At 45.5% G+C, this 17,652-nt stretch overlaps 1 protein-coding gene across 4 annotated transcripts in view; it reads left to right on the top strand.

The window, feature by feature from the left end:
- Positions 1-15,386, top strand: part of INPP5D (inositol polyphosphate-5-phosphatase D) — a 62,359-nt gene extending 46,973 nt beyond the window's left edge. For 2 of the 4 annotated variants that reach the window (XM_048313825.1, XM_048313824.1), the window contains 16 exons: positions 190-386; positions 1,167-1,284; positions 1,763-1,859; positions 2,909-3,047; positions 3,720-3,828; positions 3,980-4,068; positions 4,307-4,388; positions 5,520-5,609; positions 5,771-5,884; positions 7,014-7,096; positions 8,172-8,259; positions 8,988-9,137; positions 9,871-9,964; positions 10,198-10,305; positions 10,805-11,074; positions 13,014-13,626. In XM_048313825.1, the coding sequence (XP_048169782.1) occupies positions 190-386; positions 1,167-1,284; positions 1,763-1,859; positions 2,909-3,047; positions 3,720-3,828; positions 3,980-4,068; positions 4,307-4,388; positions 5,520-5,609; positions 5,771-5,884; positions 7,014-7,096; positions 8,172-8,259; positions 8,988-9,137; positions 9,871-9,964; positions 10,198-10,305; positions 10,805-11,074; positions 13,014-13,611 (2,426 nt within the window). In that variant the 3' untranslated portion in view covers positions 13,612-13,626. Of the gene's footprint in view, positions 1-189; positions 387-1,166; positions 1,285-1,762; positions 1,860-2,908; positions 3,048-3,719; positions 3,829-3,979; positions 4,069-4,306; positions 4,389-5,519; positions 5,610-5,770; positions 5,885-7,013; positions 7,097-8,171; positions 8,260-8,987; positions 9,138-9,870; positions 9,965-10,194; positions 10,306-10,804; positions 11,075-13,013; positions 13,627-14,346 lie in introns of those variants that run through there. The other 2 variants (XM_048313826.1, XM_048313827.1) reach the window with 2 other exon arrangements.
- Positions 15,387-17,652: the final 2,266 nt, after the last annotated feature.

Here is a 17,652-nt window from a genome sequence, read left to right as displayed (position 1 = left end):
GAGCTCCTAAAACCCCAACACTCAGTGACTCAGGTGGGGGTAACATCACTGTAGGAATAGTGTGCCCTGGCTGATACAAAAGTGATACGAGACGTGAAGCCCATCATTTCTGTCCCCATCTGTTGTCTTCATCCTGGTTTTGACAGGACATGCTCTGACTTCCTTTTGTGTTCGATGTGTTAATAAAAGGTGCAGCCCCGCCCCCAAAGAAGATCACCTCCTGGTTTCTCTCCAAGGGTCAGGGGAAGACCCGTGATGATACTGCTGACTACATCCCTCATGACATCTATGTGATTGGCACCCAAGAGGATCCCCAGGGGGAAAAGGAATGGCTGGAGACCCTAAGGCAATCTCTGCAGGAAATCACCAGTATCAGCTTCAAAGTGGTGAGGGGTTATTCCCGCTATTGCACAGAACTCAGGATGAGGGTGTACATGTTGTACAAATAAAAGAGATGGGAATAAGTGGGATTTTGCCTCCACCTTCTCCCTTTCCCTCCCTTTATTGTCATTGCATTTCGGTGAGGGAAAGTGAACTGAATGTGTCTGGTGGGCTCCATAAGATGGTCCCTGGAGCTGACTAGATGGACCTGTTGCTATGGACAGTGACCCCCCCACTGCCAAAGCAGGAACCCTGCCAGCCTAGGAGCAAGGGGAGATGTTGAGCACTCAAGTCAAGTGCTGGTGTTATTCTGACTTTCAAAAAGGAGGAGACTGTTAAACTTCCTGAGCCAATTGTAGCCTAGATCTCGCCCTAGGCTACTGCACTTTCAAAGTAGGATGTAACAGTACACAGGCAGAGTCATAAGAGAAACTGAACCTTATTAAGACCAGCTTTGGACATTCCTGGGTTTCAGTGATGTCAAGAAACAAATCTAAGCATATCTGGAAATATGGACTTCTCCTGAAAACAGGACTTCTAACTCTCATGATGATTGGGAAACTATTTTGTGCAAGCAAGATAATCCAAAGGTTAACTAGAAAAAAGGACTAGCAAATAATGAGGTCCTTCCACCCAGCATTGATTAAAACAACTGAAAACATATCCTGAGCACAGGAAGAAAATTTCTGTAGAAGTGCTATCAAAGGAGTCAGGAAGGCTGCAGCCACAGTGCAGCTTGGCAGGTATTTGCAGAAATATAACTTCTGCTCTTCCTATCCTTGCAGATAGCCATCCATACCCTCTGGAACATCAGGATTGTTGTCCTGGCCAAGCCAGAACATGAGAACCGCATCAGCCACATCTGCACAGCCAATGTGAAGACAGGCATCGCAAACACGCTGGGTGAGGCACGGGCAGGTCCTGCCCAGACAGCTGTGATCTGCTCAGCTCACATGGAACAGCTCTTCTTCCACGACACTCCTCGGGCAATGTTTCTGTGACACTACTAAAGTTATATCCCACTAGCACTGGTTGTATCTTACCCTGTAAGAGAGGAAATCTACCTGTGTGTATACTTAACACACACATATGTATACATATGTATATTTATATTCCCAGCAAACACTTGACCGGCTATTGGATTGCTCGTTCTTGGGTTTCACAAGGAAGTTGCACTTCTCTCCCTTCAACTAATTTTTTTAGCACCCTTAAAAATTTGTTCCCACAATCTGTGCTGAATGCACTAATTTTTTCTGTGCCAATTAAGTCAATTTCTCTTCTCCATCCTCCACTTCACATGTGCTAGGTGCTTTATTACCTTTGCTAGGCTCAGCCTGGAGGTGGATTGATTTTTTGTAATTTTTGGCTTCCCTTTTGCCAGGTAATAAAGGAGCAGTGGGAGTATCATTCATGTTTAATGGAACATCCTTTGGGTTTGTTAACAGCCATTTGACTTCAGGAAGTGAAAAGAAACACAGGTAAGATACATCCTCCCCTCTCAAAAATGGCTGTTGAGCCAGGGTGAAATTCTCTGGGTCATGTTTGGAAGGAGGGCCCACCAGACAGGCACAAGCATGTTTTCATGACCATAAAAAAATTGTCTCCTGGGAGGGCATTTAAACAAGGGGCTTATACTATGTGGCCATACCACAGGGGTGCAGGGGAAATGGACAGCAAAATTATTTCAGAGCCAAGTGTAAAAGTCTCTCACAACACTTGCATGACCTGTCATGAAAACGTCGCTGCATGAGGAAAACAGTTCCATGATTTACAGTGTTTTGGAGAAATGTGGGAAGGCTTTTCCCATCTCAAAATAACGTGCTGAAGGGGACTGTCTTCCTCCTCACTGAGGGCAGTGCTGCGAGCCCTAGGACACAGCTGAGAAATATCCCTCAGGAATACCAGGAGGGAAGCGTAGCACGGGAATATCCCCACGGTGACTAGCTCTCTATATCCAGCTGTGAAATGAGTGTTCGTGGATTAGGCAGGTTCTGGTCAGCACAGGACTGGAAGGCAAAGATCCTGACACCAGTGGGAGATCTGCGCCCACACTGGGAGGAGCTGGAGCAGTTGGAAGGAGTGGTTTTGAAAGTGAAGAGGACTTGAAATGAAGATTTTGGCCTTGTCATCTTTCCCAGTCCAGGAAACAGACGGTGTGGGATTTCCGCACAGGGTCTTTGCCACTGATGGAGTTAACTTTTATGGAAGGTTTCCCCAGGGCCTGGAAGAGCTGCCAAGATCTAGTTAAGTGTTTGCTGCTGAAATCTGAAGGCAACAATCTAATGCTGGGTTTCTAGGACATGTAGCTCAGAAAAGCACAGCCCCAGAAGGCAGCAGAATTGGCTTCAGGAGCACATTCCCTGGGCCTGTCTGCTGGGGTGGCAAGTTCTCAGTTTCTGATCTGCTCCTATGTAGCTGCTGAGCCGGAGCAGTTCCTGCCTGGTAAAGCTGCAGCCTCTGCCATCCCAGGCATTTGGAAATTACATGGCAATTTAGGATGTCAGGCAGATGTTTCTTGTCTTGACAGACGCAACCAGAACTACACGAACATCCTGCGCTTCCTGACACTGGGAGATAAGAAACTGAGTCCATTTAACATCACTCATCGCTTTACTCATCTTTTCTGGCTGGGAGACTTGAACTACCGTGTGGAACAGCCCCCGACGGTGCGGGACGCTGCGGGAAGCCCTGCAGGGACAGCACACTCTGTTGCTATAGGAGTGCTCTCTTCTTCCAATCTAGGGCAACATGGCAAAAAGAGGGGAGACAGAAGGGATCTCCAGGGCGTGAGTGTGGCCTCAGTTGAGGGAGAGTAAGGAAATCCCCTTTGCCCTCTCCAAAGATTAATGGACCCAGGAATGGCATCTGGCACACTTTGCTGCTTCAAGCAGCCTTGGTTCCCCAAACCTCCCAACTCTCCTTCCCACTGTGAACAAGCATCTGTCCCTGAATGGCTCAGTCTAGAGATTGCCTTTCTGCTCCGGTTGGTGAGCTTGGAATGGCTCAAACAGGCCTTCAGGAACAGGCGAGCCATCATAAATACTGGATAGGTTTCCGTACGCGGGAGAAAACACCAAGCTTGGTGTTGATGTGCACGTGGTTGTGAGTGTGTGTGTTCTTGTGTAGGGGATGTGTGGGCATTTTGATACCTGTTTTGACAGACAAATGTTCAGCCACACAGCAAAGGCTGGGGCTTTTCAGTGAAGGGAAGGGTGGGGAAGTGGCAGGGGGTACCGCTCTGTCAAACAGTTCAGGAGCACTTGCCAGTTTACCAGTGAAGGGAGTATTTTTAAGGAGGTTTTGCATCATCTGCACCTCTGCTGTTTCCCTGTTGGCAGGAAGCAGAGAATATTATCCAGAAGATCAGGCAGCAGCAGTATCCAGAGCTGCTGGCTTTCGACCAGCTTCTCCTCGAGAGAAGAGACCAAAAGGTGTTCCTGCAGTTCGGTGAGATCCTGCACTGGCTGGCAGGTTCCTCTGCTATGTCCACCAGCTTTCCCTGCCAGCCCCAGCACGGGGAAGGGTGTACGGGGCACCTCACAACCCAGGTGAGGGTTCCCAATGGCCAAGCTGTAACAGAGCTCTTTCCCTGTTTTAGAGGAAGAAGAGATTACTTTTGCTCCAACCTACCGCTTTGAGAGAGGCACCCGGGAGAAGTACGCTTACACCAAGCAAAAAGCTACAGGGGTAGGTGAAAACTGATTTCCCTTCAGAGGTATATGGCATAAGCTGTGACAGCAACTCCTACAGGAGAATGTGACCTAAACCAATCTCAGTGTTTTCTGCCCTTGTAGTGTTTTGGAAGGAGTCAACACAATGAAAAGACTTGATACAAATATATGGTGCTTGGGTGAATGAATTTCCTGTTCTTTTGTGAACTAGTCCTTTCCATTCTTCTTGACATTACTTCTCTTTTGGTTTGCAGATGAAGTACAATTTGCCATCCTGGTGTGATCGAGTGCTCTGGAAATCCTACCCCATGGTGCACGTTGTGTGTCAGTCCTATGGTGGGTAGAGAACAGATTGTCGATAGCAAGGCAACCAGTCTGAAACGGAAATTATTCAGAACACAGTCTGTAGGATCTCCCTGCACTGCCAGGCACTCAGCATAAAGGGACCTGATGTTAAACCAGGCAGAGAGGAGCCAAAATATCTCTGCCTGTAACCTTACAGTGTTGGGAATTCGTTCTGTTTTTCTTTTATATGCAGAACACCACCTGGACAGTTGCAGCTGTCCAACTTTAGGCCATACTGTAGGATCACTTTACACCAGTTATTTCTTGGCAGCAACCACCATTTTTCCTGTGCAGTCACTACCAGGAACTCCTGACAGTGAGTGCCAGCAGGACAGACCCTGTGTGCACAGTCCGGTCTGCAGAGACTGGAGCTGCAAACACATCTCTTGTATCCAATCATATTTCAGAAGAGCCTGTTCCCTTTCCTCTGAGAAGCATCACAAAAGTGCAGTGCAGGGAAGAGAAAAAGCCCACAAAACCTATTTAAAAAAAGACTCAAATACCAGTTCCTGAAATGTCATTGACTATACGTAGGACTGAGCATCTGAGTATGCTGTTCATGGTTTCCTATGCATGCATTGGGAGCAGGGCTGTGAAAGTCTCTCAGGGATGAGGCAGGCTGATCTGATCACAGAGCCCATGATGCTGAGGTGTGAGGTTGGACAGGCTCCTCTGGAATGACTGGGTTTGCTGGAACTCAGTGTGTGCTTAGGTCCAATCAGGCCTTTTTCATTCACTGTTAACCTTGGGCCAGGAGTTGCTTTGTAGCACTGAAGTAGCACCAGTGTATTCTTGTGTGATTTCCTGCCATACTAGAGCTTTAATTAGCAGTGCATACTGCAGAGGTAACCTGTAAGGGCTTTTTGTACTGGAGGAATCTAACACTGACAGTCATCTGCAAAACAATACAGTAAAATTATGTCCCTTAACCAAATCTTTCTTTATTCTGACAAAAGAGATACATTCCTGTGTACTGACATGAGTTTATGTAGAGAAACACTTTTGACTAGAGACAGTTACCAGAGAGACTGTTATGTTTTCTGGAAAATTACTGAATAATATTTCTGTGGCAGTGATCTCCTCGGAGCAGGGCAGTAACCATCCTCCCTTTCTCACTGGCAGGCTGCACCACTGACATCACAACAAGTGACCACAGTCCTGTGTTTGCCACCTTTGAAGTGGGAGTCACCTCACAGTTCGTTTCCAAGAACGGTTAGTCAGGTTGGGTGCATGTGTGCCATCTTCACCTTGGATACAAAATGCAGTGCTTTGTATATGCTGAGAGAAATTCTGATTCTTTAAGAGTCCACTCAAAAATGCCCTCTCTTTATCTCCTGCTGAAAGTGCCATTATTTTCCCTTCCTCTTTCCTAGACTCCAAATACACAGATTCCCAAGGGGAGATAGAGTTCCTGCACTGCTACGCTACTCTGAAGACCAAGTCCCAGACCAAGTTCTACATTGAGTTTCACTCTAGCTGCTTAGAAAGTATGGGTTTGCCCATCTTTATTGTTTCTGTCAAAGTTTTCTGCATGTTTGGATTAGTTCCCCTTCTTCTTGCTTTGATCTAAGAAAATAGCTGCGTGGATCATTTGTTCCAATCCAAAAAAGGGATGTCCTAAAGTTCTGCTGTAGTTTACAAGTCATTCTATACTGTCAGCAATACAATCCAAACCCCACAGGCAAGGTAGCTGTAATCCATGCTTAGACATGTAGCTTTCCAACATTTTTTCCACCTTGTTTGTCAATCTGATAATTTCTTTCTTGATGGCAAACACATATTGTTCTTTCTTATCACACAGAAAATGCCTACATAGCAAAGACATGATTGATTAAATTTCTTATTGTGCCTGCTACAAATGATCAGGTGATTTCAAAATAAAGCATCTGCATTATGCTAACAAAAATAATTTTAAATAATTGAATTAACCTGGTTTAACAAAGAGTAAGTCAGAGGATCAGCTAAAAGGGAAATGAGTGCTAGTGATGTGATTTTGTAAGTGGGACTGTGCACCCCGCAGCGCTGTTGGTTTCACTGCCTGTCCCCATGCTGTGGGGCTGAGTCTCAGCTGTTTATGTAACACAAGCCTACGTGCCCTTGGCTGTGGGTTTTTTTAAGCAATTTCCCATCACAGGACTGCTCCTGTAAGTGGGACAGCAAGCCTTTGGTGGATGCTTCATCACATTATCGCATGTCAGAGCGCTGTGTCAAAGACAGTTCCATAAAAGATTATTTTTTGGCTGTATCAAAATTTGCATAAATTTCTATGGAAACAGTGTATTACGAATCTTAAATTAGAATTTCAAAAGTGTGCTATCTTGAGTGGCGTAGGAAGAGCTGTCATGTTCTTATCCTCCGGTCCATGTATGCACTGAGCTCCTCAGTGCCAAGTTTAACTGTAAAATAAAACCATTTAACAATGCTCCAGCAAAATCACTTGCAAATTTACTGTGTAAACATTCACCCAAAGCTCAGACTTTAAGCTTCTTAATACTTTTAAAATTTGCGTCCAAGTAGGAAAATAATTGTAGGCTTTTTGGAGACATAGTGAAGAGGACTTGTAGCCCAGTTCTTGCTGTCTCTCTCCCGGTAAACTCCTTTCTTGTCCCTTTGCAGGCTTTGTAAAGAGCCAGGAAGGAGAAAACGAGGATGGAAATGAAGGGGAGCTTGTGGTAAAGTTCGTCGAGGCACTTCCAAAGGTAAACTGGGACTATACCTCCATATTTGTATGGAAGAGAAGCTTCCACTTTCATCCCATAAGCAATGTTAGATCTTTTACTTACATAAATACTATTTTCAGGAACATTGTTGTGGTCTTGTTTACACTCAAAGGGACTGTAAGAATGCAGGATGGGCTTAGGCTAAACAGAGTATGTTGTAAGCAGGAAAGGACTTTCATGCCAGTGTACTTACATCTCTCTCAAGAATTTTGCTGGTGTGATTATGCCATTCAGGACCACGACTTTTTTTCTCACCTTTTTAGTGAACATAATGCTGGTTTAAGCGGGCCCTGTTGTGTTTTTTTTTTTTTGTTTTTTTTGGGTTGGTTTTTTTTTTCGGGTTTGTTTTTTTTTTTCTGGTTTTAAATGGAAAATAAAACATCTTAAAGAGTAACTCTGCCCTGGAGTTTCTTTGCCTGGTCAGACAAAACTTTCTTTTCGTGTATTTTAGAAAAGCTGATTGAGTATTTTTTATCTGTGTTAAAAAGAACATCAGTGGCCAGAAGTAGCGTTCTGTGTGTCAGTGTCAGACTCAAGTCCTGTCCTTGAGATCAGAGCTGTTCTTCATTTCTTGGCATGGTGGGAGCTGGAAGAACTACAAGAGCTCCTGGATTTGGAGCAAATGTGCATGTCAATACCCTTCTAAATAGCCCAGAAGTGCTGACTTTGGAAAGAGTGCCTTACACTGAGAGACTGGGGAAAGGCTCTACAGTAAGTGATTGCAACAACAGCAGATAGATTTTTGGGAACAGATTATAATCAGAGTCCAGATGCCTTCCTCCTCAGGCAATTTTCAGTCCTGGACTACAGGAGAAAATTGCAGCTCACCCTGTGAGTGTCAGATTTGCAGCATTCCATCTCCTGTGCTGGGACTCAAAGCATGCAGCCTTTCACCACAGATAACCAGACATTATCAGAGGCTGATCCTGGAGGTGACATGATACTCTCATGGGTTTATCCAGCAGAGATTTCCTCATTTGGGACTGAGTTCCAGGGAGAAGTGTGCTCCTGTCAACCATATATTGTATTGACCCACCTTAACTTGTCTTTGCAGCTGACTCCAATTATTTCAGACCCAGAATACCTACTGGATCAGCATATCCTGATCAGCATTAAGTCATCAGACAGTGATGAATCTTATGGTAAGTGCTTAGCTCTAAAGTTCTGGATGAGTCAAAATCCACTTAGGTTCTCCAAACCACTGAAAGAGTGGCAGAGAACAGAAGTAACTCCTATAGACTGAACAGCTATGATTTAGAACTCAACATACACAGAAATACACTGTGGGCAATATTTTGTAAAGTAATTATGATTAGAGGAATATGAACTCAAAGCAACAACCTGTGTGAGCTTTACCAGCTCTGAAAGAGCAGTGGCTTAAAGAGAAAGTCCTTTACAGGAACTAAATCAGGAGTTAGCATGTGTAAATGTGCTTATTCAGAACATACAAATCCTGTTGCACTTGCACTTACTTGAGGCATTTCTTCTGGCTACAGAAAAGTATTTGGCTATGCTGGTGGCTCCCAGATTCTCACCAGCCAGAGACTGCAGTCCTTGTCCACAGAAGGCTCTTTCCCTAAATCCCATTAAAAGCAATAGCAGCCATAGGCTCATGTTTTCCTTACCAGGAGTGGAAGCTCAGAATCCTGAAGTCACCCACAGGTATCGTCAATGCCCAAATCTTTCACACATACGTGAAGTGAAATAAATGCCCCTAATTTCTCCGGAGATACTAAACTCCTTACTGTGATCCAAAGCAGATTCTCTCCAGTAATCACAGACCTGTCAGTGCAGTGGTAGTAGATGACACAAAATATTTCAGTGCTTAGTTTCTCAGTCCCAGCCTCATTGTCTTCCTGTTATCTTTTAGGGGAAGGCTGCATTGCCTTGCGAATAGAAGCAACAGAATCCTTAGCTCCTATCCATACTGTGCTCACACACCATGGAGAGAAAACGGGTGTCTTCCAAGGTGAAATCAAGTTACAAACATCACAAGGAAAACAGAGAGAGAAACTGTATGGTAAGGAATGTCATCATCTCTGCAATGCTCATGCTAGAGAATACTCACCTCAAAAGAGTTCTGGTAGCTGTCAAGGAATTGAAAATTACTTCTGCACTGCCTGTAGTCAGAGAGAGGCAAGTGCTTTTGATGCTGAGTGCAAGGAGGTGTGAGTATGGTTAGCTCTCAGGAGCATACCTGTACTCTTTCAGGAACACAGAACAATTGGATTCCTTGGGGTTTTTCATTATTCAAGTAAATTCAGCAGACTGAGAGAGCCCCCTGTCTGTCACCAGCGCTGGTTTTATTGAATGGGGATACTTCCACTTGTGACATGACACACTCCATGATAAGCTCTCCCTGCTCCAGTCATCCCAGGGAGCAGCTGCAAAGAGGCTCTCAATGAGCAGTTCTGTAGCTAGAAGATCACAAACTTTGCTTTCTTCACCTTGCTATCTGTTGTTCTCAGAGTACAGAAGCAGCCTCATGACATTTACAATTATTCTCGATGGTAAAATGGCTGTATGTGGCTGTTTATATGGGTCATGACCTTTGTATTTCAAGATGATACACATTTCTTCCTCTGTCAACAAGACATGATGTGTGTAGTGGGCAGTTGAAAACATAACAGCAACAACAGTTTAAAACTGTCCATCACTCTGACGGACAAAGAGAGATGCCTTAATGCACATGGGAACACAGAAAACTTGGGCAGGCAGACTCTGGAGCTGTGTGTGCCCCTTCTTTCCTTCAGATTTTGTCAAGATTGAACGTGATGAAACCACTGGTCAGAAACCAAAGAACATCAGCAATTTAGAGCCTAACAAAGACTGGGATCAGACTAACAGGTAAAGGACAAGTGGGTAAGTCAGTTCCAGGAAAATGGTTGGCCCCATAAATGCAAAGCAGGGCTTGCTGTGGGAGCAGTGTCAACAGGTGTGCTGAGCACTGGGAAGCTGCTTTGTGGCTCTGTGGTCAGGACTGGTCAATGCTCCTGTGCCCAAAGCTTCAAAAGTTGAGAATGCATTAGCCAGACCGGGTCCCTGCACCCACTTTAAAAAGGCCCTTTCATTTCCAACAGAAAGTCAAAATCTACTCATCTGATGGCCAGAGAGGCAGCAGCCATCGCTCGCCACTGGGGGAGTGCTGTCCCTTCTCCAGACAGCCTGGGAAAGGAGGATATTTTACGGTAACCTTGCCGCCCTACCTCTGACAGCTTGGGGTGGGAAGCTATGCTCAAACTGCCTGGCTTTTCCTTCCCAAGGATGAGTCTGGGTAAGGCTGTCCTTTCACCTGTTTTCACTGGGGCTTTTCCTTGCAGGCAGCTTCTGGCTGGGCCCAGAAACCCACAACAGTCCCTGTATGTGGCTGCAGAAGCTGAGTGCTCTCTGCAGCCTGGAAAGGGAAGCATCTGCCACAGCCACAGGAACTATTTTGGGGGTGAGGGAGGTGGTCTTGACCCAGCTGCTTCCTCTCCAGTGACCCAGGGGAGTGAGGCACTAACAGGACTCCCACTTATTCCCTGATTCTGAAGCAATAGTGACCAAAAAAAAAGCTAAAAAAAAAAGTAGACGATATTGAATCTAAGCAGTCAGTGGGAACTAACTCCTTTGTAGCTGGCAGGGAGACAAAAACCCCAAATGTATTTGTGCATGTACCTCCCTAACAATATTTCTTCTCTCGAGCAGCTCCACCCCCACAGACATCAGCAACCCCAACTACCTGGGCATGGCTGCCTTCTCTCAGCAGCCCTCTGCAACCTGCCAGCTTAAGCAGACACCTTCACCAGAGCAGCCACCTTCCCTCTGGAACTATGAGCAGCAGCCCAAAGAGAGCACCTCCCTAATGGGGCAGAGTCAGTCATCCTCCACATCACCCTCCTTGTCACCTCTATCTCCGAAACCATCCCTCCAGCCTACAGCAAACAGAACCATTTGTAGTTGGAGTCAAGAGTACCTGTGAGTGTTTGAGTTTTGCACTGGGACTGGACCCCTCTCTCCTGTCATTCTGCACAGTCACTGTTTCATTATCTGTTTGGAGAGTTCTAGGTGCAGCATATTCTTTACATATTTTATCTCTAGAATTAGAAAGATAAGTGAAGGTCACAAGGGCAGGCATCACATACTCAAAGAAAACCAGCGTAGCAGTTCCTCAGACTTTTGTGAAAGGAAAGCCAAAGATACATGAGTTAAACTTAAAATTAAATAATGGAATCTTAGAATGGTTTGGATTGGAAGGGACCTTAAAGCTCATCTCATTCCACCCTCTATGATGGGCAGGGACACTCTCCACTATCCCAGGTTGCTCCAAGCCCCATCCAGCCTGGCCTTGGACACTTCCAGGGATGGGGCAGCCAGGGCCTCAGCACCCTTCTTCCTAACAGCTAAGCTAAATCTCTCCTCTTCTATTTTAAAACTGTTTCCCCTTGTCCTGTCACTATCTGCACTCTCCATCCTTTGTGTAAAAGTCCTCTTTAGGCACTGGAAGGCTGTAGTGAAGACTCCTTGGAGTCTTCTCCAGACTGAACAACCCCGGTTGTCTCAGCCTGATACATGTAGGTTTAATTCTCTACCAAGAGAAGAGAAGGAGAAAATTACAAAGTTGACTGTAATAACAAAGAAGAAAAGGGGGGAGTGTGGCATAGATCCTTCCCCTGGATGGGAAGGAGAGGTCCTTCCTGTGTTATATGTGAAGTACTTTCACTGAATTTCTACTTGCACTGTACAAATGTCCAGCTTGCTGCAGAAGCTAGACTCCACGTGCTGCCTCTATCACAAGCCTTGATGCAGAATTTCCATCTGGCAACTGAAAGTATCCCATCCCTTCCCAGCTTAGTGAGGTGATGAGGCTACTTCACCCCAGTGCACGTGTGCAATCTGTGTCCTTGTTGCAGATCTCTTCACAGTCAAGAGACAGTTGCTCTCTGAGCTGGGCTAGAGCTCCCTGGTAAACGGATGTGGCACTCTGGAAGTCAGAACTTGCAGTAGTCAGAGCTGCCAGCACTGCTTGGGCCTGTTCTGTACCTGACAGTGCTCCATCATGGCTCAGCTCTCTGCTCCCGCATGCACAGACTGCCAGAGAAGAGCTTGAGGCAAGGAACACAACTCATTTGAAGACACCCAAAGGACATGTGCCACTGACCTCTATTCCACTCTGCTCAGTGATACTGTGGCTGATTTTTTAAGTACTTTCCAGGTGAAAGCCTGGCCAAATCAGGTCGAGTGACCCAAACCCACAGGACCTGCTGTGTCCCATTGTACAGCTGTGCTGTCGTTTCAGGCTGAGCTGCAGCTCAAAGGGCTCTGCTGGGAATGCACATGGATTCTCTCACCCTACAGCAGTGCTATTACTCTTACACTGTGCATTTGGGTGCATTAAGGAGATTTATCCCTTCCTTAGGAATACCATGCTGCATTGGTAGCAAGAGGAGATTGACCTAGTTGTAAAATGCCACAGTATGATGTGAGCTCTTACTTTAAGCCTCTAGACAACCATTTCCATCCTCTCTGCCAGATCTGAAGATTCTTATTAATATTCAAATTCAGATTTGTGTGTGTTGCAGAGTCATCAAAGGACCTGGCACAGTTCAGCTCAGTAGTTTATCTGTGTTTAAAAAGAAGCCAAACATCACTTTGACAGAACTGTAGTCTAGCAGGGAGTTTACACAATGCTATGCATATCTGCTCTGCTGTCATGTTACTAATGATTGAACAAAGTAAAAACAATGCACACTTCTGTTCTCTCTCCCAGAGTTTTAATTGTTTTCCTGTTGCCCCTTTAGGCAGTCAGTTCAATTTGCTCACACTCATTTGCTATTCATGTTCTCCCTCAATCAGTCAGTGACTCTCTTGCCTTCTCTTCACAAGTCTTCTTTTCACCTTACTTCCATTACTGTAGGCCACCTGACGTGGGGAAATCCACGGCAGAGCCTGTGCTGCAGGAGGAGGGGCAGCAAAGGCCAGAGATGTTCGAGAACCCACTGTATGGCTCCATGGGCTCCAAGGGCAAGGTGGCCCCCAAGAAAGAGCAGGAATACCCCAAGGCCTTGCGGAAGGAGCAGCCGCCACTGCCTGAGCAGAGCTATCATCTCACAAAGCCACAGGAGCCCGAGTGCAGCAAGACCTCTGGCAAACAGCCATCGCCACCTTTCCTGGTGCCCACACAGCGATTCCGGTCCTACACCTCCCCCTGCCAAGCAGAAGAAAAGAATACAGGGGAAAAGAGTCAAGGGAAACCAAAGATGACAACACCATTGGAAAACTCAGCACCGCTCAAAAAAATCGTGAAGCCATCGAGGGCTGAAGTCAGCCTGAGCATCCAGGGACAGCAGAACAAGCCGCCCCTTCCCTCCAAGAGCCGGGCGGTGCTGGACATGCAGAACTCCAAAGGCCGGGACTATCGGGACAGTTCAGAGCTGCCGCACTCCGGGAAGCACCGGACGGAGGAGGGCCCGGTCAGCAGGACAACTACACCGGTGTGTTACTCGGGGGAATGAAGTGGGGTGGAAGTTGTCTTGGGCTGTGATGTCACTGTGACTGGAGTAGTACTGACTTAGTCACTAAGTCCTCACTCCATGGTTCCTATCCAAGCTCAGTGCTGTCCCACAAACCTACAGGGCCTGCAGAGCAGGGGGTGCCAGGGAATATCCTAAAGCAGTATTGCTGCAAGGATGGCATGTTGTGAAACTATGGCCTTAGCTTTGCAGGAATTTTTACCTTCTTCTGGACTGTTTAAGCCTGGTGGTCACAAGAGGAATGCAAATAGTCAGTACCTTGCTATGTCTTGTTTTGGGCATACTGTGCTGTTCCTAAGAGTGGCCAATCCTGGCCTGATAGCACAAATCCATAGTATTGAGCAATGGATTTGCTTTGCTGTAAGTAATAAAAAGATGATTAAAAGTAGTTGGTAGTTAGTGGTAAACACTTCTCAACTTAGAACAGTGTGTCTAAAAACATTACTGAACCCTCTACAGAAATAGTCAGGCATATACTTTCCTGGGCTGGTGGGTTTATTTGTTGTGGTTTGGTTTTGTGTTGTTTTTTGGGTTTTTTTCAACAGAACATCATGAGCTATATGAGAAGGAGTAAGGGGGGCCTTAGTAAGTGGGTTTGGGAGAAAAAGCCCACTTGAGCAAGCTGTAGGATTTTTTTTTTTCATCTCCATTGAGATGGAAACTCAAAACTTGTAGAATTGACAATATACAAGCTGATGTCTTCTCTTGTCTCTATAGTGAACAAGACACAGCAGCTGGTGGTACCCTAGGAAGAATCCTGATGGGAAGAATGATGGAGACTACTGCTTTGTTCACACTGATGTCCCCTGGTCTGGTTCTAAAAAAGACAGAGGAATTTTATTTTTGAGGGTGCAGCCCTCCCTGTGATTATGAAAATGTTCTAGCTGAGTTTATCCTATTTTGCTCTGACCAAGAGGGGCCAGGACCACAATACCAAATGCAAGTTATTCTTTTGAGTGTCACTTTGGTACGTCCATTAAGAGGCGGGTGGCCAAGTACATGCATTAGTAAATGTTTTGGAAAAGAGGATGGTACGGTACAAGGACTAGGAGATGGAAGGGGTGGATTGAAAGAAGCCCTTTCCTACAAAAGCAAGATTTCTATTTTGTGTTACAGGATTCCTATTAAAGAGTGATATGTAAAAGAAAGCATCTTAAAAGCGGTACAGCTCCAAAAGCATGTCCTATCCATGCAGCAAGGAGGTCAGGGAGGGTGGGGAAAGAGTCTAAATAGCAGATACTGATGCAGGCCACACTTTCAGTGGAGCCAGCCTTGCCTGGAGCTCAGAGCTGCATCCCTGCACCACCCAGGGGACACAGCATATGAGGGCCAGCCCATGGCACTGTGGCTCTTTTTCCTTCGAGCAGGCCCTGCTTTGATACCCCAACAAACAGAGGGAAACACCAGAACCACAGGCAGAAACGGGGGAAGAGGCAGGGCCCATGGCAGCCCAGGACTACAGCTGCCTGAAGGGGCAGACAGCAGCACCGCAGCCTGCCTGGCAGCAAGCACTCTGCTTTGGAGGACACTGGCCAGCTGGTTCTGGAGCATTCTTAATAGATTAATGCTGACCTTACTATACACTTTTGTTCATTGACTGAGAATGAATAATGTTAACACACTTGTCATTTCTGTTATATTCGTGTTAAGTATTAATGCTGTGATTACTATTAGGCTAAGCCTGCTGTGACTTAATCACTGCTATTGTTTCCATGTTGAGTACTTAAAAAATAATAAAATCGTCATATTTCTGGTCATTCTTTATCAAAAATTCAGAGCTGCCTGTCACATGATTCAGCTTTAGGTGGGTGTTACACCAGCTTGCTCAGTGACAGTAGTCCCTGCCCAGAGAAAACACCAAAGGCACCAAGGAGGGCAGGGAAGACGACTGAGAGTGAATTTCTCTGTCTGCACAGACCTTTTGTGGATACAGCTGATTTGAAAACTACAGCACCTGTTAGCAGGTACAGTTGCTAATTGTGTGAGTGTAGAAAAGGTACAGTAATTTTAGTGGAGCAGAAGAGGCCAAGCACAGGCTTGTGAGAATGGGTGGAAGAGGACAACCTGTAGGAAGAAACCTTTAAGGAGATGATTTTGTGCCATGCAGGTTGGAGTTTCAAAGCATCATTACTGAAGCACCTGGCTCTCTAACCTACAGATCAGCAAGAGAGACCATGAGCTTACATTCCTCTTGCTTTACTCACCAGAACCCTCTCTGTGTAATCGCCATAGCTCAGTGGCTGTGGTATCTCCCTGGCCCTGGGGAGCATTTCGCTTTTCCAGATTGCAGAAGAACTTGTGTGGCCACCGAGTAAAACCTCCCTGGAGCAGGTGAGCTTTCTGTCCAATACAGAGAGTTAGATCAGTTCCCAGTAATTCTGGGCTGTGTTCCTATATGTGTGGAGATGGAAATGGGATGAGCTTTCTATAAAAAAAAATTAACTTCTCAACAGTGAGACAAACTCAGATTTTTTGTTTTTATCCCTGACTTCCTAAACCGTAAAAAATAAAGTATATTCCCCAAAGTTTAGAAACAAAAAGCTGGATATAAAACAAATATAGCTTTCTGTGTAAACATTCTCCTAATTGGGAATGCTGCTTAAATACTGCACAGATTTGCAGATGAACAGAGTTTGAGAACACTGGACTTGCTAAGGCAGAAACATCTATCCAGGTACTTGATTTGGCCTGTCCTTTAGAAAGGCGTGTCGCTGGGGGAGAAGAGCAGCTCTCTGCCAAGCTTCCAGCAGAAAAAAAAATACATTCCTATTCCTATGCTAAAAATGGACTGCCTACCCACTTGGGGTTCCAAAGACAGTCTGATGGAATGATGGCAAATACCAGGCTTTGTGCAAGTGGACAGTGTTCAAAAGAAGGCTCTGTAAAGAGCTTTCTGAAGCCTCTGTGGATGAGAGACTTCTCAGGTGAACAGCTTAGACATGGAGTGGAGGAGAAGTGGGACAAGTGGTGAGACACTACACAGTACTTGTCTCTGTGGCCAGAGCAGGTGTGCCTTGGGATGGTAGAAGTGGTAACAGCAGCTGTGGGAGCTTGGAGCAGATGTGAATATCTGAAAATAGAATTTAACAAAAAAGTCTAGAGCTTCTGATGGTTTTATTTACTTTCTGTCACAAAGCCTCTAAGATGATATCTGCTGGTTTTACTGCCCATGTCTTGAACCGAATGAAAGCAGAACTGAACACAAGCTGCTACTTTCTCTGACATTCCTGAGCCTGAGACCCTCTTGCCAATCCAGGCACACTGCTCTGCCCTCTCTGCTGTTGTCCAGTTAAGTTGGTACAGGCAGTATGAGCAAAAGATATGAACTGAAGGGTATGAACTGTCAAAAAATGAACTGATTTCCCCCAGATGTATTATCCATCAATAACCTTCCGGCATCCTTTATTTTCTTAAAATAGCTGGAGTCTTTTTGTATTTATTTCCATGGAGACCCAGCTGTCAAAAATGGTTGAAGTTGCCAGCTACAGGACGTCACGTTGCAGAACACAGTAAGTTTTAAACCCCTCATTTCCTGCCTGCACCTGTTGCACGTAACACCAGTTTCCTTGTCCTCTCAGCGTACAACCACCACAGGACACTGTTAAACCTTTTCCTAAGATGCTGTGGGGTGACACATTTCCTTCCTGGTAAAGGCAGGGTCTTAGAGAAAATGTCTCAAGGAAGAGGAAAAACAGAAGGAAAACCAAATTAAGGTGAGTTACTCCAAAATAGCAAGGGGATAATTTTGATGTTAGAAATTATGTTGCTTAAGCCTGTAATCTACTGGGACCAAGCACCCTTTTCCTGTACAGCTTAGTCACTATCCTCCCACTTGTTTTTAAAATGAAAGGTTTGCTAAAATTTTACAGCGTTTTCCTGTTGTCCTTGTGATAATACAAAAGTAGTCCATGTGATTGAAGGGACGTGTTGTCCAGAAATGAACTGATTCACCCACAGACCAAGCTCTTTATTTTTATAACACTGTGAAGGCTCAGATATTTATGTGTGAACAAAAAACTGTGG

Source organism: Corvus hawaiiensis, chromosome 10, assembly GCF_020740725.1.
Source record: "Corvus hawaiiensis isolate bCorHaw1 chromosome 10, bCorHaw1.pri.cur, whole genome shotgun sequence".
NCBI classification, from domain to species: domain Eukaryota; kingdom Metazoa; phylum Chordata; class Aves; order Passeriformes; family Corvidae; genus Corvus; species Corvus hawaiiensis.
This window is presented reverse-complemented; position numbering and strand designations above follow the sequence as displayed.